Source organism: Hyphopichia burtonii, assembly GCF_001661395.1.
Source record: "Hyphopichia burtonii NRRL Y-1933 unplaced genomic scaffold HYPBUscaffold_7, whole genome shotgun sequence".
NCBI classification, from domain to species: Eukaryota; Fungi; Ascomycota; class Pichiomycetes; order Serinales; family Debaryomycetaceae; genus Hyphopichia; species Hyphopichia burtonii.
In genome coordinates, this window is record NW_017963734.1 from 12,710 (window position 1) to 36,383 (window position 23,674).

Genomic DNA, 23,674 nt, shown 5'->3' on the forward strand with positions numbered 1-23,674 from the left:
GATTGGCTAAAAACCTTTTATAGTTTCTTTTAAAATACATGAACATTGTTCTATCATTTTTTTCATTGGTAAATAGAGTAAAAAAATTTTCGCAGCAAATGCAACAGTATCACCTCAACTATTTGAAGAGAATCAGCGCCATTCCTTCAGTATTTTGGTGTTTCGAAACCAAACCAACTCAATTCAGCCACTTAACTGTAGCGCTTTCATCTAACAGATACGTTCAGTCCCAAGCTTTTTGTGAAAGTCAAAAATTCCGAATCTACGATAACCTACCTTTCCCCAGTCCAAACCTTAACCGAGAGTAAGACGTTAGGTTAGTAGCGGATAACCGAAACTTATCCACCGAAGAAGTCCGCCGTTTCAATTACGATCCGGAAGCACAAAAATTCAGGTTCGTTTTTTTCACAAAATATAACAATCTCTAAGATAACATTTGAATTTATCATAGTGGTGTTATTCAATTATGATCCTCAATATTATCTTACCATTATTTTGCTGATAACATTTGCAGAATCGAACAACGACAAGAGTTTACTAAGTTTTCCGTTACCCTCCTGTGTATTTTCCACTATGTAAGATAAGATAAGAGTAAGAAAACGATTTCTAAATAGATATTCCTTTTATATATAGCTAACTTGAACCCAGTAAACATAAAGTATTCGTACAGCATCTTTAATTAGACTCTAAGAAAAGGCAAGAAAATGTTTCAAGACTTATCCTTTTTTGTTATCAAGATTATTGTCGCTTGTTGTCTAGGAAGTTTAACTTATGGTTTCTCTTCCGGTGTTGCTGGTACAGTGAGTGGTCTGCCTAGTTTTATAGATTATTTTGATTACGAAAGTAATGCTAATAAGGCTGATGCTTTTAATGGACTATTTTCGGGAGGAGGGTTGCTTGGATGTCTTCTTGCTGGGCATTTCTCTGAACAATTTGGTAGAAAAAGGGCTATTTTCATCACTTGTATGATTTCAATCTTAGGATCTATTATCATGACTGCTTCTGTTAATATTGCAATGTTATTTGTAGCCAGGTTTATAGCTGGAGTATCCATTGGTATGATTGTTTTCTTAGTTCCACTTTGGCAGACAGAGATTGCTCCAGCAAGTGTTAGGGGCTTGTTGGTTGGTATGCATGGTACTATGAATATTGCAGGATATTCAATCTGTAATTGGGTAAATGTTGGTCTTTATTTTTGCTCAAATGTTAATGCTCAGTGGAGGGTTACTCTTGCTCTTCAAATGGTTTGGCCTTTGGCTTTAGCTATTTGTATTTGGTGGATGCCCGAATCACCAAGATGGTTGATTGAACACGGAAAAGTCGATGAAGCTAGGGAAGTAATGAAACATCTTGAATCTGAATTGAATGATGATCAATTTTCTCATATGGTATATCAAATTGAAAATGAAAATCAACATTCTTCTTGGTCTTCACTTTTCACAGTTAAACCATATAGGAAAAGATTGATTATTGGATTTTTAACCATGTTTGCTGGCCAAGCAACTGGTACATTGGTAGTAACCAACTATACTCCAACATTATGTAAAAGTCTTCACTTTGACAGTTTAATGCAACTTATTTTAAGTGCTGCTTATATATCCACCGGTGTTGTTTACAATTTTGTTTGTGCTTTGATGATGGACTATGTCGGTAGAAAAACACTCTTGATTGTTGGAATCTTTGGATCTGGTGTTATTTCAATCATGGGTGAGCTTATCATGGTAGCTTTATTTTCTGGATCAGATAATAAAGCTGCAAATGCAGCTGGTGTTTTTTTCATATTCTTTCATATTGTGTTTTACGGAGGTTGTGTTGATGCTAACACTTACGTTTATGCTACCGAGATTTGGCCAACACATATAAGATCCAAAGGAGCAGCTTTATCGACTAGTGGTTTATTTATTGGACTCTTAGTTTTCACAACTGGGGTTACATCAGCATTAAACCATATTCAATGGAGATATTTTTTGATCTTTATTATTTTGAGTTTAATCAACTGTATTATCATTTTTTTTTATTTCCCAGAAACAAAAGGACTTACCTTGGAAGAGATTGGTAAACTATTCGGTGAAGACCCAGATATCACCGACAATAAATTACTGTTCATTGAGGGAACACACGAAAGCACAAACCTGAAGGACGAAAGAGTAGCAGTTCAAGTGAAAGAGAAAGACTCTTACTCTCCATAATTTTGCTTATAAAAAAAAAAAAAAACTTCTAATTAAATTTTTTACCTATTTCTAACGGTAAAGATGAAGAGTATAATGTATCTAATAATATTTTGTAAAAGTTTTGTAGATATTCTGACTTAAGAAGAAATAGCTGTAAAGTATCACTCAAATTATTCATGGTTTTCTGAGTTTTTGATATATATGTACCGAAAAGTCATTGCCTGTATCTATCTAATCACCGGTGTATTTATGTATAGAACATATGTCGTTTAGATATCGTGCATGCAACAATGACCCTTGCTATAACAAATGAAGAGTATAAAATGTCATCATTAATGTAGTGAATTACATGATAAAACTATCAAAATAAGTTTTATAACAATATAAATATATAAACTAAGATTTAATACAAGCAGTCACCTGTTTATCAGTATTGGTATTCTCTTTTTTTTCTGGCATTTTCTCACTTGACTTTTCAATAGAGTCATCACTTGAGTCATTACCATAAGCGTCCAGATATTTGGTCAATGGGACTTCTTTGATAAACCACATTAAGAAAAACATTGGAATAATAATACCTAAGCCAACCCATCCGATAATTCTTAAAGTTTCAGCATAGGATCTAGCAATTGCATCCCTAGCAGGAGTTCCTTTTTTGTAACTTTTGGCAAGAACTAAGTTTTTATAGATTTTGGTTGCATTATGTTTATGTTCCTCTGGCAAATACTTATTCAATTTTTTGAGAATGACAGAATTCCAAATACCACCAGCAATTGCTGACCCAATCAAGGAACCAACCGAGTTAAAGGCTAAGAAAAACGCTGTAGACATGGCAATACCCTCCACACCCGCAATACCTTGGATTATGACTTGAAGACTGGCTTGATATATACCTCTACCTGCCCCAATGAAGACTTCAAAGAGAATTAAAAGTTCCTGTCTCTCGACTTTACCATCTCTCCAAATCGCCCAGACTAATAATCCATGTCCCAAAATCAAGACGGGAATACCAATCAATGCATAGATTTTGGATCTTTTAGTGTATTTCATTAAAAGACCGCATACAACATTGAAAATGTCAATACAGACCTTTTTTGATCTATCAATTCTAGTTGCACCCCCGGCAGTGTAATACCCTGAGACTTGTAAAGTTGTTATAAAATAGGTTGCAAAAGATGAGTTTTCGCACAAATCCAATGCAACCAATATGATGATGATTATAGCACTTTTCAGTTTCAATGTATTGACAGGTACGAATGGTTTTTTAGCGATTTTCAAATTCCATACAAGGAAGAAGGAAAATATGAAGAAACCAACGACAAGCATTGCGATCAATCTACCTTCATGCCATCTATAGGAAGACTGTTTCCCGGTTAAAGTGAAAGGAACAAAGAAAAGGGCCATACCACAAAGCAATAAGACACCACCGAAAAGGTCTAATTCCACGAATAATATTTGGAAAGCCTTTTTATACCAAGGTGAATTTGGATCAATACTTTCGGTGATACGAATGACTTTTCTTTCACCATTTTTTTTAGCACGATGGTCAAGATAAAACATGACAACTGCAAGAGGGATAAGACTTACACCAAGGACGATAGCGAAGCAGCCATAACCCCAACGCCAGGTTGAATGTTCCAAGAAGCTATCCATGACATATGTACCTGCGTATAAGGAAGGAATGGCACCAATTGCATTTGGAAGTTGTGAAAGAAGCCCTCTATTAATTAAAGAAGTAGTATCAGCAATGAAGATTTGTTGAAAGATACGGTAACCAGTTTTACCAATAGAGAAGAAGATTTCACCTGCAACATAAGTTTCAACATTGGTGCAAGAAGCATAAAGAACGTATGCTAAAGTATAAAGAATGACGGCAATAGTGAAACCTTCACCTCTACCGAGAAGATCGGCAATCTTAGCTAAGATTGGATAAGAACAAATGGCGGTGATTTTATAAACCACTGCTACTGTTGCGATCAAAGAATGTGCATTGAAATTAGATGTAGCATAAGAATCTAAGGAGCTGGTAGAGTCATTAGCAAATGCTTCAATGAAAGCAGTAGCTATAACGATAACATAGGCAGTCCATATAAGTTTTTTGTTCCAGGCCTTTTGTAAAATATTTTCCTCTTGGGTTTCAACTGTGCGTTCTTCTAAGTCATGTTCATAGGACACATTATTTTCTTCGGTTTTAACTTCTTTGCTGGAAGTAGAAGGAGAAGACATTACTGTGAGATGACCAGAGAATAATTGATAAATTATTTACAGAAAGGTTCCATTGACTTTATAAGATTATAATGATAATCATCAATAATTAGAAAAAGAAAACAAATAAGACAAGACTTTTTCAATAGTATGTCAAGTTACTAATATTCTTAATTTTACCAAAGTTATTTCTTTTCTTACTCTTCTTAGTGAGTAGAGAAATTCAGCAGTTCAACATGAAAACAGGTAAACGCAAAACTTGGTTTTGTAATATACTTATATATAGAAACCTTTGGAGATAGAAGGAGGAGCTTCTTTGCATTTCAATTTAAGCTATTGTTCAGTTGTTCTATAGCATCCTTTGCACAATGTCTTCTTGTTCAGCCTCTAATGACTTCTCCAACCCTTCGGTTTTCTTTCTATCATTGGTTTAATATTCGTGAAGATAACCTACATGAAATAACAAGAAGCTACAAAAAGTGTCAAGTGCCTTTTCTTGAGTTAAAAGAAGATTCATTGCATCAAAATTCCGAGAACGGTTCAAAAGCGCAAATGCAAAAACCGTTGAGCTGTTAAACCTTGCGTCTGCCCATCGCCGTTTGAAAAAAAAAAAGTAATAAATTTGACCAAGACACCATCCGATGTCAATACTGCAATAACATGGAGTTTATACTTTAATTCAATGGTTTTGCCATGTTTCTGTGATTTTACTTATAAGGAAAAGAGTGAAAGCAAAAAATTCCGCTTATTTAAGTATATGTAATAAGTGAAAATTACGACAGTTTGTTGGGAGGTAAGAACCATCGGTAATTAACTTCTCTCACACAAGCTAGTTACGAGATGAGCTTTTCTTGACGTTTTACTCGAAGTCAAGCTTTGCCTAGTTTTCCAAGCTTAAATTTTGGGCTTACAAAAGTATACGGTATTCTTTAGTTCTTTTTATTTGTTGGTTCTTATTCTGCATGCTTGTGGTGCGTCTGATTTGATAGATAATATTATCTGATAATCTACGGAGTAGAAACGGCTTTTTCCCGTAAGGTTTGATTGGCTACTTCAATACTTATTGCCTTGGCAAAAAGTATTACGTTCTAGAGTTTCTTTTAATTGTATTATAATTTACAAACAATATCAGCCAAAAAGATCTGGCTATTGTTACGTAATATAAAGGTCTGTTATTCAATAACTTTCATCACTTTAAGGATCTTCATAATAGATGGGGTCATCTGGGGCCCTTTTGCTCGAGATCCAATTTTCATCGTTCGTTAAAATGTTGTAGTTTTCATCATCGATTTCAAAGTCGAAAACTTCCAAATTTTGCTTTAATCTGGTCAAGTTAACAGTTTTGGGTAAGGTAACATATCCTCTTTGTAACGACCATCTAATCAATACTTGAGCTGGAGTTTTGTTCAAATTTGCAGCAACTTTCAACAAATCTGGGTGATCTAATCGATAGCCTCTTGTCAATGGTGAATATGCCTCAGCAACAATATCATTTTTTTTCAAGTAATCCGTTAATTCCTGTCTCAATAACCAAGGATTAAATTCAACTTGATCGATAGCTGGTTTATATTTTAACCCTGGCCAGCTCAACAATTCTTCAATGTGTCTGATACCGTAATTGGATACCCCAATTGATTTGATTATCCCTTTATCGACATAGTCTTGAAGTGCCTTATAAGTCCCCAATCTTCTTTCTTTGTCGGTCTTTGGAGAATGTACAAGAACAAGGTCAATATATTTCAACTCCTTCACCTTTTCAAAAGATTCTTCCAAAGAAGCCAATGCCTTTTCATATCCTTGAAAATCAGTACCAACCTTAGTGGTATAAAAAACGTCTTCTCTTTTATGAGATGGATCTTCTTTAAGCCATTTGACAATTCCTTCACCAACTTCCTTCTCATTCTTATAAAGCTGAGCCGAATCTATATGTCTATAACCATCTTTTAATGCTTGATAAACAACATCTCTAGTTACGTCTTTCTCAGCAAGATAAACTCCCAACCCGATTACTGGAATTTCGTAACCTGAATTGAGTTTATAAGTGGAATTTTTTGTTAAAGCCATGATTGTTAACACACAAGAATAGAATGCACCACGAATAATTGACTTGGTGGTTCTCAATCGATATATATAAGTGGATGAACTTTACGATTAGTAATTGCTGTTAGTTCAATCAAAATTCCGCACTACAAAAATGGTGGCTAAAAATGGTGGCTAAAAATGGTGGCTAACTATGGTGGCTAAATATAATTGCTAACAGTTAGCCATAGTCAAATAATAATAATAGTCTACGTAGGTATATTGAAATATTTGAATCATAAATGTAATTTTTATTGTCGTATAATCAATACTCATTAGAATTCTCGACATGGTCGACCTCAGCCTTTTCCTTTTCAGGCTCAGATTCTACTTCTGAACCAACAGTAGGAACGTAAGGGACGTAAGAAGCAGACTTCCAGGCCGGCACCTTCTCATCCCAGATTTGACCCAATTCTTCAAGACGCTTACCTTTAGTTTCAGGGAAAGCAAGGTAAACGTGGATTCCCATTGCACCACAGAAAGCACCAAAGATGAAGTAAGTTTTCCAGGAGATATTACTGAAAGATGGAGGCACGAATAATGCTAGAGCAAAGTTGAAAAGCCAATTAGAAGCCGTTGATACAGAAACCATTTTAGCACGAGCTTCATTAGAACCATTGACTTCAGAACAATACCCCCAAATTACTGTACCCCAACTGAATGAAAAGGATACAACAAATAAGTAGCAACACGCAATTAATCCTTTTGCAGCAGATTTATTTTCAGGAGGAATTTTTATAGTTACGGTTTCATCACCTTCTAGACCTTCTATTGGTTTAGAATAAACAGCTAAGATTCCGCCTACGGCAAATTGTAAACCCATCATAGCAGCAGCACCAAACATTAAGAGGGGTCTTCTACCAAATCGATCTATGAATGGCAAGATGAATGCAGTACCAACTGCAAAAAGCACGTATTGAATCGAAGAAGCAACCAAATTGGCATCACCTTCGTATCCGGCCATTTCAAAGATATAGCGAATGTAGTACATCATCACATTCATACCAGTTAGCTGTTGCCAAATTTGAGCAAAAGCTGAAGTAACTGTTCTTAAAAAATACTTTTTACTTAGTAAGTCAAGATAGGAAAAAGTTTTACTTTTTTCATCTAGAAGAATTTGTTCTTTAATTTCAGAAATTTCAATCATTACATCGGGGTCTTCACGATTACCCTTTGCTTGAATTTGAGCAACAATAAGTTCACAGTCTTCCCAGTGTCCATGCTTGGCTAACCATCTTGGAGATTCAGGAATAAACAAACATCCTAATAACAAAAGAAAGCCTGGCACTATTTGAAGACCCCAAGCAAGTCTAAAACTCGAATATCCAGGAATCTTACCCAGACCATATCCCACGTAAAACATCACTAAAATTCCTAGAGTTACACTAAATTGAAACAATCCACCGATTAAACCACGTATTTTACGAGCAGCCAATTCCGAACCATAGATTGGTGCAACCGACGAACCAAACCCAACACCAAACCCAGAAATAACTCTACCCAAACATAATTGAGTCCTATTTTGAACCGAAGCTTGGATAATGGAACCAATTATCCAAAAAAATGCACTGAAAAGTAAAGACGCCCTTCTACCCAAAGGTTCCGATACAAATGCAGACAAGATTGCACCAAAAAAACTCCCAAGGGCCATACAAGCTGTGATAACCCCCTGTATAGTGGCTCCTGGAGTATCAAAAAACTCATTATACTGAGAAGTACCAATAAAGGCCGACATCGATGAAATATCAACCCCAAATGTGAATCCCGCTATACATGAGATCGAAACAATTAGATATATATTATGTAATTTAGGAAACTTATCAAGAAACTTCTTGAGAGAAAGTGAAGCTCCAGTGATTTTCTCTTTATACGTCATCTTGTGAATATTTGATAAGCATTCCACCAAAAAAAAAAGTGCTGGAAAACCCCCTAGCTTTTTATACTCTGCAAAGCTTTAGAGTGGGTCGATACCTCCAACATCCAATTTCCCTGGGTATAAACTCTAATCATTACCAGTCTTTCGTGCCCTTCAATTGTTAATCTATTGATTTTGTTAGCCTTACGTGATATGCACCCCGCAAAAAAGGATCTCGAATAGAAGAAAAAGCGTGGGGGATTTCCGTTTGGTTTTTTGGGGCAGGAGTTCCTCATGCGGAAAAGCAGCAATAATCCACGAATCTGGCTACGACGATGTTATTGTATGATTTGTTAGGACATACCACCAACGGGGAAGTACTGAAGCCGAAGAGTCCACTGAGGGGGGTTGCCGGCAGGTTCCCATTGCTGTAACAGTTGAATAGTTGAATCAAAAGGTGTTGGAGATTGTTTAAATGCAGCTGCTACATTGTTTTAATTGGGCTTGGGGGGATTGTCTGAGACTTCTCCGGTTTGACGGCAATTACAGATTTGGTAACTGAAGGGCTATTCATTGAGTCTACAGAAATAATACGAAGGACAGTAGTTTGTGGAAGAACAATCACATAATGAAGGCAATCTCCATATCTTGGGGATGCGAGGAACTCAATTGGGGTTTCTGGGAATACTTTTCACTTAATAAGGTCCTCATATTGTTCAATAATGATAAAAAGGTTTGGTTGGGCTGCTCATTTAATACTTTTTTGAAAGCCCAACTCATAGCACCAGTACTTTGGCCGGCTTCTTTGGTATCTGCACTGGTTTGATCGTCTTTGCATCCACTTATGGAAATAATATCTGCAGGTGACATTTTCTGTCTTTCGACTTCATCTCTGTCAACGTCCTTCAGTTTCATTAATTTTTTGGCAAATCCGCTTAATGATGTGAGTGCTCCTCTAACATCTCCCGATTCATAACTCAGAAATGCTTCCAAAGCTCCTTCTCCAGCTTCCTTCCATAAATTAGGCTCTTTGATAACACCTTTGGTGGAGTACACGTAAGGTAAATCTAATGCTGTTCCGGAATGACAACTGTCATACAACGCAGTTAGTCTGCATCCTGCTGGTAATGGCTTGACCATGAAATTGTGCATCTCATCATCAGTTATATGCCCGGTGGTTTCAAAGTCAACCGGATAAATAACATCATCGAATCCACTTTCTTCATCTCCATCAATATCTTCAGTCTGTCCTCCATGTCCAGAGAAATGGAAAACTAATGAATCATTTTGTTTTACATCGTTAACCAACCATTGCATTCCCCTTATGATATTTTCTTTAGTTGGTAAGTGTCCTGGTTCTGTTTGATCATCCGTCAAAACAACTATATCATCCAATGAATATCCAAAATGCTCGTTCAAGAATGTTCTCATATTATGGACATCATTAATACATCCCGCAAGCTCGTTTGACGTTCCAATATAGTTGATCCCTATCAACAACGCTTTCTTTGCACCTGTACAATTGGAATATTGGTAGGTAAAATCTAACCTATCATCAAAATTCTGTGGTGCATCTGGAGGTGGTGGCATACTTGGTCTTTGATACTCTACTTCATCATCTGGAGGTGGTCTGGGATATTCTTGATAAACATTTGAAGGTTCTTCAGAATAGTATCCGTCACTTGGTGGCATATTATAATTTCTTTCGGCCAATGGCGGTAAGCCCTGTGGGGGAATGAACTCAGACTCTTGGTCAGGATAAAACCTAGGTGGAGGGCCAGAAGGTGGTTCGAACCCAGAAACTTGCTCTGGAGGGTAATAACCAGAAGGAGGAGGCCCAGGCGGAGGCCCAGGGGATGCGTAATACTGATCTGGAGGAGGGCCTGGAGGTGCATAATATTGATCTGGAGGTGGTCCATAATTGCAATTTGGACCGTATTGGCCATATCCATTACCATAACCCGAATACATGTCAATTGTGAAAATTTATTAATTTTGATTGATATCCATAGAGCATGAAGAAAAGCAGATTCTTTAAGGAATCCTTTTTCAATACCTTCGATCACTGTATGAAAATTTTTCATCATTCCAAGAATAATTGATCAAGATCACTACGTGTAACTCTACATGATTGTTGAGTAATAAATTGTGATCCTCTATTATTGATTTCGGTTTCGGAACCTGAGGATGTTTGAATACGAAATTATTGGCCATTTGTGCCTTTCGTTTATTTAATCTATACAAGTTTAGTAATTCCCTAATTATTTTAGCTAAGCGTAATCAATTGGCTTGACAACACTATGATCGAGTAGTATATTACACTTAAATAAAATTACTCAAAATTTATTCGAATATATGAAAAAGTTTGAATATGTAAATAAGTCTTGCCTTTATAGCAAGACATTAAGTCTGCAAAGGAGAGGTTAGATAGAGGATTTAATTGCATTAGTGAGAACAGTTAGTTCTTCAGGATTTGTAGTGTATTGTGGGTAAATATAGACTAAGTTTCTGAAAGGACGAATCCAAGCACCTGCTGCAACAAACTTCTTTTGGATTTCTTCAACATTGACGTTTTCTTTTAATTGAACAATACCAATTGCACCTAAAATTCTAAGATCTGCAACTTTTGGATGATCCTTGAGTGGGCCCAATTCTTCAAGGAGTTGGGTTTCAATTTGTTTAACTTGATTTTTCCATTTTCCTTCCATAATGATTCCGAGATTGGCATTACCAACGGCACAAGCTAAAGGATTACCCATATAAGTTTGACCATGCATAAAACAACCAGCTGGACCGTCAGATATTTCATTTCCTATTTCCCTGGAGGTGATTGTAGCAGAAAGAGTAAGGTAACCACCAGTTAAGGATTTCCCTAAGCAAAGAATATCAGGAACAATATTAGCATGTTCAAAGGCGAAAAGTTTACCAGTTCTTCCTAACCCCGTAGCAACTTCATCAAGAATCAATAAAACATCATATTTTTTACAAATTTCACTAGCTCTCTTAAGAAAGTATGGATGAGAAACCCTCAAACCACCAGCACCTTGAACAATTGGTTCAAGGATAAAGCCAGCAATTTCTTCATGTCTTTTTTCAATGATTTCTTTAAAAGGTTTGACGTCAATTTCTTCGACTATTTGTTCAACATTAGGGTCTTGATTATCGAATCTGGTTTCAGGCGCTTTGCAGAAGATATTTTTTGGTAAAAACCCTTGAAATATATGATGCATACTGTTTGTTGTATCAGAAACAGACAACCCACCAAAAGCATCACCATGGTAGCCATGACGTATAGTTAAAAACTTAGATTTGTCTTTTCTTCCTTTTGAATTTTGATATTGTAAAGCCATTTTTAAACCAACATCAATAGAAATTGAGCCAGAATCGGCTAACAAGACACATTCCAAACCAGCTGGAGTCAATTCAACAAGTTTTTTACAAAGCTCAATACTTGGTTTATGGGCAAGACCACCAAACATAATATGTGACATCTTACTGAGTTGATCTGTAGCAGCTTTGTTCAAGATTGGATTATTGTAACCATGTTGCACACACCACCAACTAGCCATACCATCAACAAGCTTGGTACCATCGGAAAGAGTAATGATACAGCCTTCTGCCCTTTCAACTGGATAGACTTTCAATGGCTTCGTAAGACTGGTATATGGGTGCCAAATATGAGCTCTATCGAAATCTAAATCTTCTTGAGTAACAGGACCAGACATTGTTAAATTTTTAACTTTAATTAAAAAGAATTGAAAAGAATTGAAAAGGAAAAATTGTTACTTTATGTTCAAAAAGGCTTCTTAAATAGTTTCAAAGTTATTGTTCACTCGAAATTTTCAGCCTAAAATGATCTCGAATCATATTGCTTGAGTCATCCAAACGAGTCATCCTCCGAGAGTCATCCTCACTAGTCCGTGCACCGACAATTTTTTATGCAATTAGTACGTTTTCCAAGCACCTTATAAATGAATACTTGGAGATCTTATCATGCACGGAAAGAAACCGGTCTGTCCAACTAGTCTGAAAACAACATCTTCCTTCTCTTGAATGCTAGGGCCGCAATACTTAGAATCACTCAATTTTAACCAAATGAAAGACTCTAATTATACACATCTATTTTACATGTAGGTAATCAATACTTGTAATTGTTCAATATAATATTACATACTTTTAGTAGTGAAAGGAGGAATCAAATTTTGAATCATCTTATAAAAAATTTTGCAACCGGTTTACCGCCGTCAAAAGAATGCTTTTTACCTGTTACTCTATTTGTGAGTAATAAGGTAATCGTACTTAAGCAATCCCCAATTCAATTGAAATACACTCGACCAGATTTGCACTCAATGAGTAATAGCAAATCGCCTGGAGAGACTTGGAGGGATGTTTAGGTTAGCTTCCAGTTTCTTTAAGTTCTTTTTTTTTTCAATTGTTTTAGAAATATGTTCAAATGTACAAGTTAAAAAACCCTCGACGAGTATTGGATGGTCCCTGAGAAGAAGTAGGTAAATTCTGGGGCAGAAACAAGGTCTTCCCTTAGACATTATAGAGTACTTTCCCAAAACCCAGCTGAGTCTATCTTTGGAAGCATGAACCTTCAGTACTGCTTTCAAATGATTTTAGGAAACAGAACAAGACAATCTTCTTTTATTGTAAGGTCGAAGAGTTGGTTGAAAGATTGTTTGCAGATTGTGTCTATATGTTTGCAGATTGGTGCTCGTATATAATTAATCCGTGCATCTGTCAAAATTTTGAGTTAACAGTGTTACACCCCTGAATGAGAAATTCTACAAGAATGAATTAAATATGACAGAATTAACAATATATTAAAAATAAACTAGATATCAATAAAATTTGAAGAATTGAAATCGTACAAACCATAAATTAGTTGCTAACTATTAAACTTTATTAGCGTTTTCGTTAACATCTTTGACACTTGAGTCAGAATTAGATTGAATTAAATCATCACTTTCTTTATGTTGAGTTCTAATCTTTTCACCCAATTCAGCATCAGACAAGATAGGAACGGCAGGTTGCCATGAATCAGATTTCCAAGCTGGAACCTTTTCTTCCCAGATTTGGGCAATTTCTTCCAATCTCTTACCTCTAGTTTCTGGGAAGAAGAAATAAACATGGATGAACATACAACCACAGAAAGTTGCATAAATACAGTAAGTTTTCCATGAAATATTTTTGAAAGCTGGTGGAGTGAATTGAGCAATGGCAAAGTTGAAAATCCAGTTAGCAGAAGTGGCAAGAGCAGCACCACGTTGTCTTGAAACAGAGTCACCCCACATTTCACTACAGTATAACCAGATACCAACACCCCAAGAAGTAGCAAAACTACAAACAAACAAGTAACAACAAGCAATAACACCTTTGGCAGCACTTTTATGATCGTCAGGAATTCTAATAGTAACGGAATCAGATCCTGAATTTGGCCATGGAACAGAGTAAGTTGCAAGAATACCAGCAACACCGAATTGGAAAGCCATCATAGCAGCAGCACCAAATAACAAAACTGGTCTTCTACCCAATTTATCTAAAAAGTATAAAGCAGGTAAAGTAGTAACGGTATTTAAAACATATTGAATTGAAGAAGCAACTAAATTAGCATCACCAGAGTAACCAGCCATTTGGAAAATATAAGTGATATAGTACATCATAACATTCATACCGGTTAATTGTTGCCAAATTTGAGCAAAAATAGCGGTGATAGTTCTTTGAAGATATTTTTTAGAGAATAAATCAGCATAAGTGAAAGATTTAACGTGTTCATCTAATAAAAGTTGATCTTTAATTTCAGAAATTTCAATCATAACATCAGGATCTTCACGGTTACCTTTGGCTTGAATTCTAGCAACAATTTCTTCACATTGATCCCAGTAACCATTTTTAGCTAACCATCTTGGAGATTCAGGAATGAATAAACAACCCATTAATAAAATTAAACCAGGAATAATTTGAATACCCCAAGCAAGTCTGAAACCACCAACACCATTAATTTTACCACAACCATAACTAACATAAAACATAATCAAGATACCAATGGTGACACTTAATTGAAACATACCCCCAACTAAACCACGAATTTTACGGGGAGCCAATTCAGAACCATAAACTGGAGCAACAGAAGAACCTAAACCAACCCCAAAACCAGAAATAAGACGACCAATGATTAATTGAGCAATATTTTGAGAAGAAGATTGAATAGCAGCACCAACACACCAGAAGAACCCACATAAAATTAAAGAAGCTCTTCTACCAAAAGGTTCAGAAACAAAAGAAGTAGCTAAAGAACCAAAAAATGAACCTAAAGACATGGCAGCAGTAATAAAACCTTGCAAGTCAGAATTTGGATGGTTGAAAAAATTTAAATAGTATTTTTGACCAAGAAAGGCTGACATCGAAGAGATATCAAACCCAAACATTAAACCTGAAATACACGAAATCAGGCAAACAACGATAACATTATGAATTTTAGGAAACTTATCTAAAAAAGCTTTAACTTTGACAGCTGGACCAACCAACTTTTCTTCGTAACCCATATTGAAGTATTAAAGAATTATTGAATTATTGTAATGATGAAAGGAAAAACCTAATTCTAAACCAAAAGGATTTGCACCTATTTATATTTCAAACTTGTCAAGTATTTCTCCCATCTTTTTTTTTCCAGTCATTCTCCAATTGCCTTAGTCTCCCCAGTTCTGCCTTATTCTGGGGTAAATTAGAAATTCCGACTAATTACAACATCACCTCTTGCATTGGTTTGTGTAATGTTACAACAACAAAAAAAAAAATAAAAGACCAAACCAAAAATAAAAAAAGAAATTGCAAAAAAATATAGAAATTTCTTGTGGGGCAGATAATTAATGCATGATTGTCCTGCACAGGGCCCAGACAATACTGAGAAAATGTCGCATTTTCCCCGGAAATCCACTAGACGGAAGTGTGCCAAAAGGCGTTTGAGATCCGACTAAGATTCTACCCCAGACATCGCATGCAGACAATTTCGTAAAATTTTTTACTCGGTGCCAAAAAATAAGCAGAGAGAATTAAATTAGTAAAAATATGTAAAAACACCAGCGAACCAAAAAAAATACGTAATGGCATTTCATCAGCAAACACAAGTCGGACTACAGTCTAACAAAAGCAACAGCTCAACAACTAACAAGGGGTCAATAACTCACAATAACTCACCCTGGAAGGGCAAACGTAAGAATACATGGAAACCAGGTTGAAGAAGTGCTGGAAATCTGACTCAGAATCATGTTACCTTCAACAGAGGAATGGCACCAGCGACCCCGCAAGAACAAGTCTCTCCACCTTACATTGTTCCCGTAAATTTGAATCATCGCCGGAGCATTCTGGATTATAGTTTCACCGAAGCAACGGGAGTGGGGTGAGAGTTTTCTGTGATGGAAAATATTACTGCCGTATGGGATGATTGGTTTGTGTAGTGGGCAGAGAGGTTGATGAGTTGGATAATCCCGTACGCTTTTACGAAAATAAACCGGTCTCAAAACAAGATTTAGGCATTTGAGGTTGGTACCGTTAAGGTTTGGTACGTCCGAAGATCTGGATTGTTGCCCCTCTGCTACGGCGAGCGAATAACCCGATCCATTGAGCTGGTACAAGAGGAGAGGTACAGGAGCATTGTGAGTTGTCCATTGGGTGGACGGGCAATCTTACATTAGCGTTGACAATGCTATTGTCGGACCTTACAAGGAGGTTATGACAAAATATTGCATTAGTGGAATACAACACTGGAGTAGAAAGTTGAGTATACTGAGTAGATGCTTGAGTAGCGGGGTCTTGATAGTGTAGGGAGTCTTGAGTAGCTGCTTGAATAGCTGCTTGAATAGAGGAGTAGCTGCTTGAGTAGAACAGTAGCTGCTTGAGGTTTACGTATTTGAGTCTTCGGTCATGTCCGAGTTGAGCTCGTTTTCGCAGCAAATACTACACCCGTGCACCAGTATATAAATAAATTGGTTTTTTCATTAAATATCTTTATCGTAAATCATTAAACATTAGCTATATATATTAAAATGGGCATTTACCTCTATTGAAGCCCATGTATTCATCGATTGCATCCACGCTTTCGGCATCACTACAAAGACAAAAATCACTTACGCTAGTTTCTGGAGGAGTGAATAATTGACCATTGAAGGACAGTTTTTTAGGAGTGATGGTTAAAGGTTTTGAATCATCATAAAAGAAATCACAATCGACGATTTTGGAAGATAATTTTTTCAAAGAGATTCTATCATTTGGATTTAATTCAAAGATTGAATCAAGTAAACGATTAAATTTTAAAGATATTGGTAAAATTGAACTTAATATGTTTTTATTATGCAAAGTATAATTTGCAAAAACTTGTTTTTCATCATTGATATCAGCAATTGGCCAAGGGTTTCTTGCACAAGTGATGTTAATGAATAAAACACCCAAAGACCAAATATCCCCGGCTAAAGTAGGTAAATATTTTGAGCTTGAAGCTTCGGAACTGTCGATGGTTTGAAATTGATCAAGATTGATCATTGATTTGATTAAAGAACTGGTATTAAAATTGGTTATTCTCTCGGGGGCCATATAATAAGAAGAACCACGGCATGCATTGCAACAAATCAAGTTTGAATTCATTGCTAAACCAAAATCAATTAAAACAATATGAATTTCATTATAATCAATTATTGGACTATTTGAATTTCTGTGATAATTTTTATTATAATTGATCATGATATTCTCTGGTTTTAAATCACAGTGATAAATATTCTTCAGTGAACAATAAGCTAACCCATCAATTAATTGTAACATGCAATTTTTCATCAAGAGTTGTTGGTCTTGATAACTTGGACATTCGGTGAAGATTTTCTTATCAATTATGTTATTAAATAAATCTCCTTGTTCAAAATAGTCCATCAATATAATAATAGCCAAATTTTCTAAATTCAACACTTTATGAATAGTGATGACATTTGGATGTTGGTGAACTTTTAAATGTAATGCGATTTCTTTCAAAAATGGACAATGAACTCCTTCATTGGCAATAAAGTCCAAATTTAACTCTTGGGCAATAACTGATTGATTCTGTTGATGGTGATCAGCAAAATATTGATATATTTGACTTTGAATAAACTTTTTATTCTCATTAACATCAATGTTGCTTGATTTAGCCGGTGGTTTCTTCAATATCATCTTTGCTGCATATTGTTTCTTGCTGTATATATCTTCAACCAAGTAAATTAATCCATAGGTTCCTGCCCCGATTTTCTTCACAAATCTCAAATTATGATTGATGGTAAAGTCATCAAGTAGCATCGGTGTAGTAGGTTTCATTTTGTATATATTGTTATTGTTATTAGTATGTTCGAGTAAAGGTAGTATTTTAAGAGTCATTTGTGTTTGATATATATAATTGATAAACGATTGATTTCTATACGATCGCTTTCAACTTATATAAAAACTCGCTCGATTTAGGCAACAATTAATGAAGTCATCTTGAATATTGACATTAGCCCACTCCATCGTAAATAATCGGATTCGAAGGCCCTCTAAAGTTAAGCCATCTCATGATTTGACAGGCGACTGCAAAAATAGGCGAAATTTCTTTGCTTCCGCCTTTTGCAAGCAAAAAAAAGTGAATTTCCCACCAAAAACAAAAAAAAAAAATTTTTTTTCTCAGAATTTCAATATGGCGTGGTAAGAATCACCTCACTTTTGCCCCAGAAAACGATCCGTACACCCAGTCTTTTATGGCAGGACCGACGGGGACTTCCGGAAATACAGCTCCGCTGGTGTCCATTTTCATCTTGCAACCATTTGCTGAGGTATCACGACTCGGTAAGATTAGTGGGTTGTCTACTTAGCTGTTGGCTGATTGGTTGTTGACTGATTGTCTGTTTACGGATAGTAGAGCGGATGCTGCTTGGCTGGGGAGTGATAGCAGCCACTCGAATAGCAATCGCTTACTTGTTTAGGTTAGTTTACTGCAGTGCTTACTAGCTACAGGGTGGGCTTGGATGGGCCAACTCCTGAGTCATCGAATGTTGGTCTTATCGGACCCCATATTTTGTTGTGATTAACGACAAATGGCTTGAAATCATCGTTTACATTAACTATGTACTTTTAAAGGGGTTATAATTCAAGAATACAGGAACCGGTGGCAGGTTTGGAAACAACAATTGCTTCGTTCAATTGGTCTTGAGTAATGTTGGGGAACTTTTGCAAATAATACTCCTTTTTCAATGCTTCCACCAAGCTTTCTAATCGATCAACCGTCGTTAAATGAACAATTGAGCCACCAAATCCGGCACCGGTGATTCTGGACCCATACGAACCATTTTCTCTAGCTATTTGACAGAGCTCTTCACAATCTGGTTTAGATGCATTGTTTAACAAATTACAGGACTGTTGTGATTCGTTTAACAACTTACCTAAATCTTGTAAAATACCAGTGGAAGGCTTGAGTTTTTGTCCTTCAAAAATTTTTAAAAATTCTAACACTCTTAAGGAATCACTGAAAACATGCTTTGATCTCTGATAAAGTTTTAGTTTGTCATATTTCACCGGGAATTTACTTAAAAATCTTTGATAAAATTGATCAGTCAGTAATTCTAAGCAATTACTTGCATGTTCAGTTTCAACACCTTTTTGTTCTTCTTGATTAAATATCTCTGGCTTTTCAATTAACTCTAAACATTTGGTCAATCTATTAATACCAACATCGATATCATGACCATCCCATCTAGGTTCACCCAACAGTTCAAAATAAGAATCTAAAAATCCTCTTAAAGTACCAGTTTCCAAATTAGAATCATTCACTAAACTCAATTTAAGCTTTTTGGCTAACCATTCTGCAGCTAATGCCACTTCAACAACCCTTAAGTTATAATTGGTTGGTGCTGTTTCATGTTTGTTGGACTCAACTAATGAATTAGATACAAGGAAAACTAATTCGTGGGGTTTGGTGGTTGGTAATTCAAATGGAATACCAATCAATTTTGGTTTGAATTGAATTAATAATGCTTTCCCCTTTTCCCCATAAATACTAGCACATTGATCCATACCTCCAGTATTTACCCCAACATAATGTTCGGAAACAACAGTAATTCTAGTCAAATCTTCTTTGGAAATATTAGTTAATCCATTAGCCCTTAAAACAACTAATGCAGAAGTAACGCAAATGGCTGCACTTGATGATAATCCTCCCCCGGTTGGTACATTCCCATCAAATAATAAATTCATACCTTTCAACTTAGTACTTGGGTTTAATTCTTTCAAATAATTATTAGCAACAATCAAACCGCATTTAAAATAATTCACCCAAGTATAATCTGCTTGACTGATTTCAAAAGTTGGGCTTATTTCAAATTCATAACTTGGAAATTTGTCATTTGTATTAGCCAATCTAATGGTATTCGAATCGTTAATGGAAGTAGCTGCAATTACATCCACATCAAGTGCCATAGGCAAAACTGAAAAATAGCAGTAATCAATATGATCACCTATTAAATTAACCCTTCCTGGTGAACGACCAACAAATTCGGGTTCGTTACCATAAACCTTATTAAAACTGGTTTGTAAAGCCTGATATCGAGCTGTACTCGAATTGGCATCATTATAGAATGATAAATCTTTGAAAATTGGAACTGACATTGTAAAATTGGAATAATATGGAAAACTAACCTACTTCTCTTTAACCTAAGAAGAAGTTATCATTATATACTCTTTTAAAGCTTGTCAATGAGAAGATCTGGTGAATAATCCGGGGCAATCAGATTCTTTGGCCAAATGTAACATTACATTTTGATTTCCCATACGTTTAATCTGATTTTCTTTGTAAAATCCCAACTAGAAGGGGGAATGGGAACAATTAGGTCTTGTTGGTTTGGAGGTTTATAGAAACCACCCTCGTAAATCAATTTGATTTCCGGTAAATGTCGTCTTCTTTATTTTATTTTTTTGTGGAGTGCATGAGAAGGTTATGATGAAGTGGAGTATGATTGTCCTGCATGAGTTTGGATTCTTTTGCTGCAGCTTCTCACGCTACACGCGAAACCAAATAATAAACCAAATAATCTTCCATCATCAGTGGGTCGATTAAATGAGTAAAATTAAAAAGAAGTCAGTCGAGCAGACAGAAGTCAGGATACTTCACTCCGTATGACCAGGTAAGCTTTTCTCTTGACCTTCGAAACGGTTTTTCACAGCTTTTAGCTTTTCGTACGGCACTAGCTTTGCTTTATTTGTCCCCGCCTTTTTGCTTTATTCGTTAGTATCTACACCGGATAAAACCAACAAAAAAAATGTATGACATTATGTTTTCATGGTTTGCATTATTTTTTTTTATCATTTATGGACAAGCGGCAGCCTGCAAATATTTTTGTCCGAAGTCTTGACCAAATAGGAATACCAGATCTAAACCGGTCGCTGATGTTTTCCGACCAAAAAGATCCTTCTTATTGGGATGAAATTGTCTGCAAGATTTAATCGGCATGAACCCACCTGGCCCTCCAGAACTGGAAAAGCTGGAGAGTCCGTGGAGAAACTGGAGTAGAGCAGAATGTAACGTTGTATTTTGGGTTTGTAAGTAGTTTTTAGTCCACGATGAAGTATATAATAAAGAGACATTCAAATTAGATCTGTAAGTTTAGATTTTGTTTTTCATTAAGTCCCAAAGATCTTAAAATGAGTTATATCTTAGTTACTGGTGGTGCTGGTTATATTGGCTCTCATACTGTTATCGAATTGATAAAAAACAACTATAAAGTTGTGATTGTTGATAATTTGGTAAACTCTTCTTATGATGCTGTTGCTCGTATTGAATTTATTGTGAAACAAAGTATACCATTTTTCAATGTTGATATTCGTGATCATAATGAACTTTCAAAAGTGTTTCAAAGTTATCCAATTTCTGGGGTTATTCATTTTGCTGCTTTAAAAGCTGTTGGGGAATCGACTAAGATTCCATTGGATTATTATGATAATAACATCAATGGAACAATTAACTTACTTAACGTGATGAAAAAACACCAAGTCAAAACCATAGTTTTCAGCTCGTCAGCTACTGTTTATGGGGATGCTACTAGATTTCCAAATATGATTCCAATTCCTGAGCATTGTCCAAATGATCCAACTAATCCTTATGGTAAAACAAAATATGTTATTGAACAAATTTTAAAAGATTTATACCAGCTGGACAAATTTTGGAGAACGGCAATTCTTCGCTACTTCAACCCTATGGGTGCACATCCTTCTGGTTTGATTGGTGAAGATCCATTGGGTATTCCAAATAATTTACTTCCTTATTTGGCTCAAGTTGCAATCGGTAGAAGAGAAAAACTTTCGGTTTTTGGTAATGATTATAATTCCCATGATGGTACTCCAATCAGAGATTATATCCATGTTGTTGATTTAGCCCGTGGTCATATCGCTGCTCTCGACTATTTGAAAAAAATTGATTCAAATTCAGGTTTATACAGAGAATGGAATTTAGGTACAGGTAAAGGAAGTACTGTTTTCGATGTCTATAATGCTTTTTGTAAAGCTGTTGGTCGTGAGTTACCATATGAGGTTGCACCTCGTAGAGATGGTGATGTGCTTGATTTAACTGCTAACCCAACTCGTGCTAATACCGAATTGAATTGGAAGGCTAAGTTAACAATCGAAGATGCCTGTAAAGACTTGTGGAACTGGACAACTGCAAACCCCTTTGGTTTTAAGATTGATAACTATACCTGGTCAAAATTTGCTGATTATGAAAATAGATTACACACAATTAAAATTAATGATTTTGAGGTTTCCGTAATCAACTATGGTGCTGCCATTCAAAATATATCAATCAATGGTCAAAGGTTAGTCAATGGTTTCACTAATCCTGAAGACTATAAATTATCTAACAACCCATTGTTTGGTGCCACAGTTGGTAGATATGCCAATAGAATTTCAAAAGGTGAATTTTCACTTGATGGAAAAGCTTTCAAATTACCAACCAATGATGGAATTAATACTTCTCATGGAGGTGAAAAGGGTTTCAATAAAAAGAACTGGTTAGGTCCTGTGGCTCAACGTATTGACGACAAGAAAGTTTCTTTAGAATTCTTACTAGTTGATGAAGATGGAAGCAATGGTTTCCCAGCAGAAGTTGAAACTATAGTTAAATATGTCGTTGGTGAAAGCGGCTTGGAAATTGAATTTGAAGCCACTATATCTGAAAGTTCGCAACACGATGCTACTCCAATAAATTTAACTAATCATACTTATTTCAATCTTGATAACTCATCATCTATTAATGGCACCCAATTGAAGTTATCTACTTCTGACTACTTGGCTGCTGATAAGTCAAATCCTCAATTGCCAAGTGGTGAATTTCTGTCGATTGAGTCTACTGATGTCACCTTAACACAAGATGTTTCATTTGATAGTTGCTTTGTTGTCGATAAACTGGCAAGCACCCTTGACTCAAGAGACAAACCTTATAAGACACTTGTCAAGGCTTCGAAACCTGACCTTCCAATCACTTTAGAAGTTTCATCGACTGAACCTGCATTCCAATTATACACTGGTGACTTCACCAACGTCAAAGATTTCAAATCAAGAAGTGGATTCTGTGTTGAAGCTGCTAGATTCACAAATGCTATTAACCATAAGAACTGGGCTAGTCAAGTCACCTTACATAGGGGTGAGATCTATGGTTCCAAAATTAAGTATTCCTTTCAAAATTAGTTAAACAGTATAAGTTTAATACATAATGATTATTTTATTGGTGCGTAGATCTTTTTCGCAACCTTTTCGTCTAGTAATCGGCAGCTTACTCGATAGCAGCTACGAACATTGCTTTAGTTTGTCATTTGGGTAATGTAAAAAATTTTACATGACCTTTATTTGGGCCATTGAATTGTTTTATGTTTTGGTAAACTTTTGCTCAATTTAAGCAAATTATTGAAATTTTTTTCGAAATTTAAACAAAATTATGACGAACTTGCAAATATATTACAAACTATATTTAAAGTTCTTTCAATCGAGCAGGGTCTTACCTTGCATGCTAAGAACTGGCCGGCTGGGCATGTTGTGAGGATTTACGATGTCTGGCAGGCCACGTATACAAGAACCTACTCTATAACGACTTCAAAGAAGCAAACCAGCTACGAAAAGAAATAACAGAGAATAGCAAAAGCAGGAAATGAATATGAAGAAAGAACCAGAACCCTCAGAAGCTTCAAACTGACAAGTGAAACCTTCATTCCACTAGTAAAGTCCCAGTGATTCCAAGAGCCGAATAAAATGTTATATTTCATCCTCTCAAAGGAAAATTCTCAGATTTTTCTTCAAGGTATAGCATATGCTCTTATACGTTAGA

The 23,674-nt window shown here is 35.8% G+C and overlaps 11 protein-coding genes across 11 annotated transcripts; 3 read left to right on the top strand and 8 right to left on the bottom strand.

The window, feature by feature from the left end:
* The first annotated feature begins 79 nt into the window (after positions 1–79).
* HYPBUDRAFT_153707 (uncharacterized protein) lies at positions 80–456 on the top strand. Its single transcript, XM_020221685.1, has one exon. The coding sequence runs from the start codon at positions 99–101 to the stop codon at positions 306–308; it is 210 nt and encodes a 69-aa protein (XP_020074422.1). The 5' UTR covers positions 80–98; the 3' UTR covers positions 309–456.
* Positions 457–554: 98 nt separating this feature from the next.
* On the top strand, positions 555–2,258 carry HYPBUDRAFT_153708 (general substrate transporter). The gene has a single exon (XM_020221686.1). The coding sequence runs from the start codon at positions 705–707 to the stop codon at positions 2,187–2,189; it is 1,485 nt and encodes a 494-aa protein (XP_020074423.1). The 5' UTR covers positions 555–704; the 3' UTR covers positions 2,190–2,258.
* A 309-nt stretch (positions 2,259–2,567) lies between these two features.
* Positions 2,568–4,397, bottom strand: HYPBUDRAFT_162983 (MFS general substrate transporter; the record flags this gene model as incomplete). Its single annotated transcript, XM_020222595.1, has 2 exons — positions 2,568–4,280; positions 4,314–4,397. 2 exons carry the CDS (start codon positions 4,395–4,397, stop codon positions 2,568–2,570), a joined length of 1,797 nt encoding a protein of 598 aa, XP_020074424.1.
* Positions 4,398–5,469: 1,072 nt separating this feature from the next.
* Positions 5,470–6,497, bottom strand: HYPBUDRAFT_153709 (aldo/keto reductase family protein). Its single transcript, XM_020221687.1, has one exon. The coding sequence runs from the start codon at positions 6,438–6,440 to the stop codon at positions 5,571–5,573; it is 870 nt and encodes a 289-aa protein (XP_020074425.1). The 5' UTR covers positions 6,441–6,497; the 3' UTR covers positions 5,470–5,570.
* A 143-nt stretch (positions 6,498–6,640) lies between these two features.
* Positions 6,641–8,344, bottom strand: HYPBUDRAFT_153710 (general substrate transporter). Its single transcript, XM_020221688.1, has one exon. It carries the CDS (start codon positions 8,104–8,106, stop codon positions 6,721–6,723), a length of 1,386 nt encoding a protein of 461 aa, XP_020074426.1. The 5' UTR covers positions 8,107–8,344; the 3' UTR covers positions 6,641–6,720.
* Positions 8,345–8,875: 531 nt separating this feature from the next.
* Positions 8,876–10,335, bottom strand: HYPBUDRAFT_153711 (caspase family protein). Its single transcript, XM_020221689.1, has one exon. The coding sequence runs from the start codon at positions 10,279–10,281 to the stop codon at positions 8,932–8,934; it is 1,350 nt and encodes a 449-aa protein (XP_020074427.1). The 5' UTR covers positions 10,282–10,335; the 3' UTR covers positions 8,876–8,931.
* A 387-nt stretch (positions 10,336–10,722) lies between these two features.
* HYPBUDRAFT_127876 (uncharacterized protein) lies at positions 10,723–12,044 on the bottom strand. Its single transcript, XM_020219383.1, has one exon. It carries the CDS (start codon positions 12,033–12,035, stop codon positions 10,734–10,736), a length of 1,302 nt encoding a protein of 433 aa, XP_020074428.1. The 5' UTR covers positions 12,036–12,044; the 3' UTR covers positions 10,723–10,733.
* A 1,167-nt stretch (positions 12,045–13,211) lies between these two features.
* Positions 13,212–14,861, bottom strand: HYPBUDRAFT_150021 (sugar porter family MFS transporter; the record flags this gene model as incomplete). The annotated part of the gene is made up of 1 exon (XM_020220244.1): positions 13,212–14,861. One exon carries the CDS (start codon positions 14,859–14,861, stop codon positions 13,212–13,214), a length of 1,650 nt encoding a protein of 549 aa, XP_020074429.1.
* Positions 14,862–16,356: 1,495 nt separating this feature from the next.
* SHA3 (putative serine/threonine protein kinase) lies at positions 16,357–17,652 on the bottom strand (the record flags this gene model as incomplete). The annotated part of the gene is made up of 1 exon (XM_020222359.1): positions 16,357–17,652. The coding sequence occupies one exon, from the start codon at positions 17,650–17,652 to the stop codon at positions 16,357–16,359; it is 1,296 nt and encodes a 431-aa protein (XP_020074430.1).
* A 798-nt stretch (positions 17,653–18,450) lies between these two features.
* Positions 18,451–19,971, bottom strand: GAL1 (galactokinase; the record flags this gene model as incomplete). The annotated part of the gene is made up of 1 exon (XM_020222360.1): positions 18,451–19,971. One exon carries the CDS (start codon positions 19,969–19,971, stop codon positions 18,451–18,453), a length of 1,521 nt encoding a protein of 506 aa, XP_020074431.1.
* A 1,032-nt stretch (positions 19,972–21,003) lies between these two features.
* Positions 21,004–23,040, top strand: GAL10 (bifunctional UDP-glucose 4-epimerase/aldose 1-epimerase; the record flags this gene model as incomplete). Its single annotated transcript, XM_020218992.1, has 1 exon — positions 21,004–23,040. One exon carries the CDS (start codon positions 21,004–21,006, stop codon positions 23,038–23,040), a length of 2,037 nt encoding a protein of 678 aa, XP_020074432.1.
* Positions 23,041–23,674: the final 634 nt, after the last annotated feature.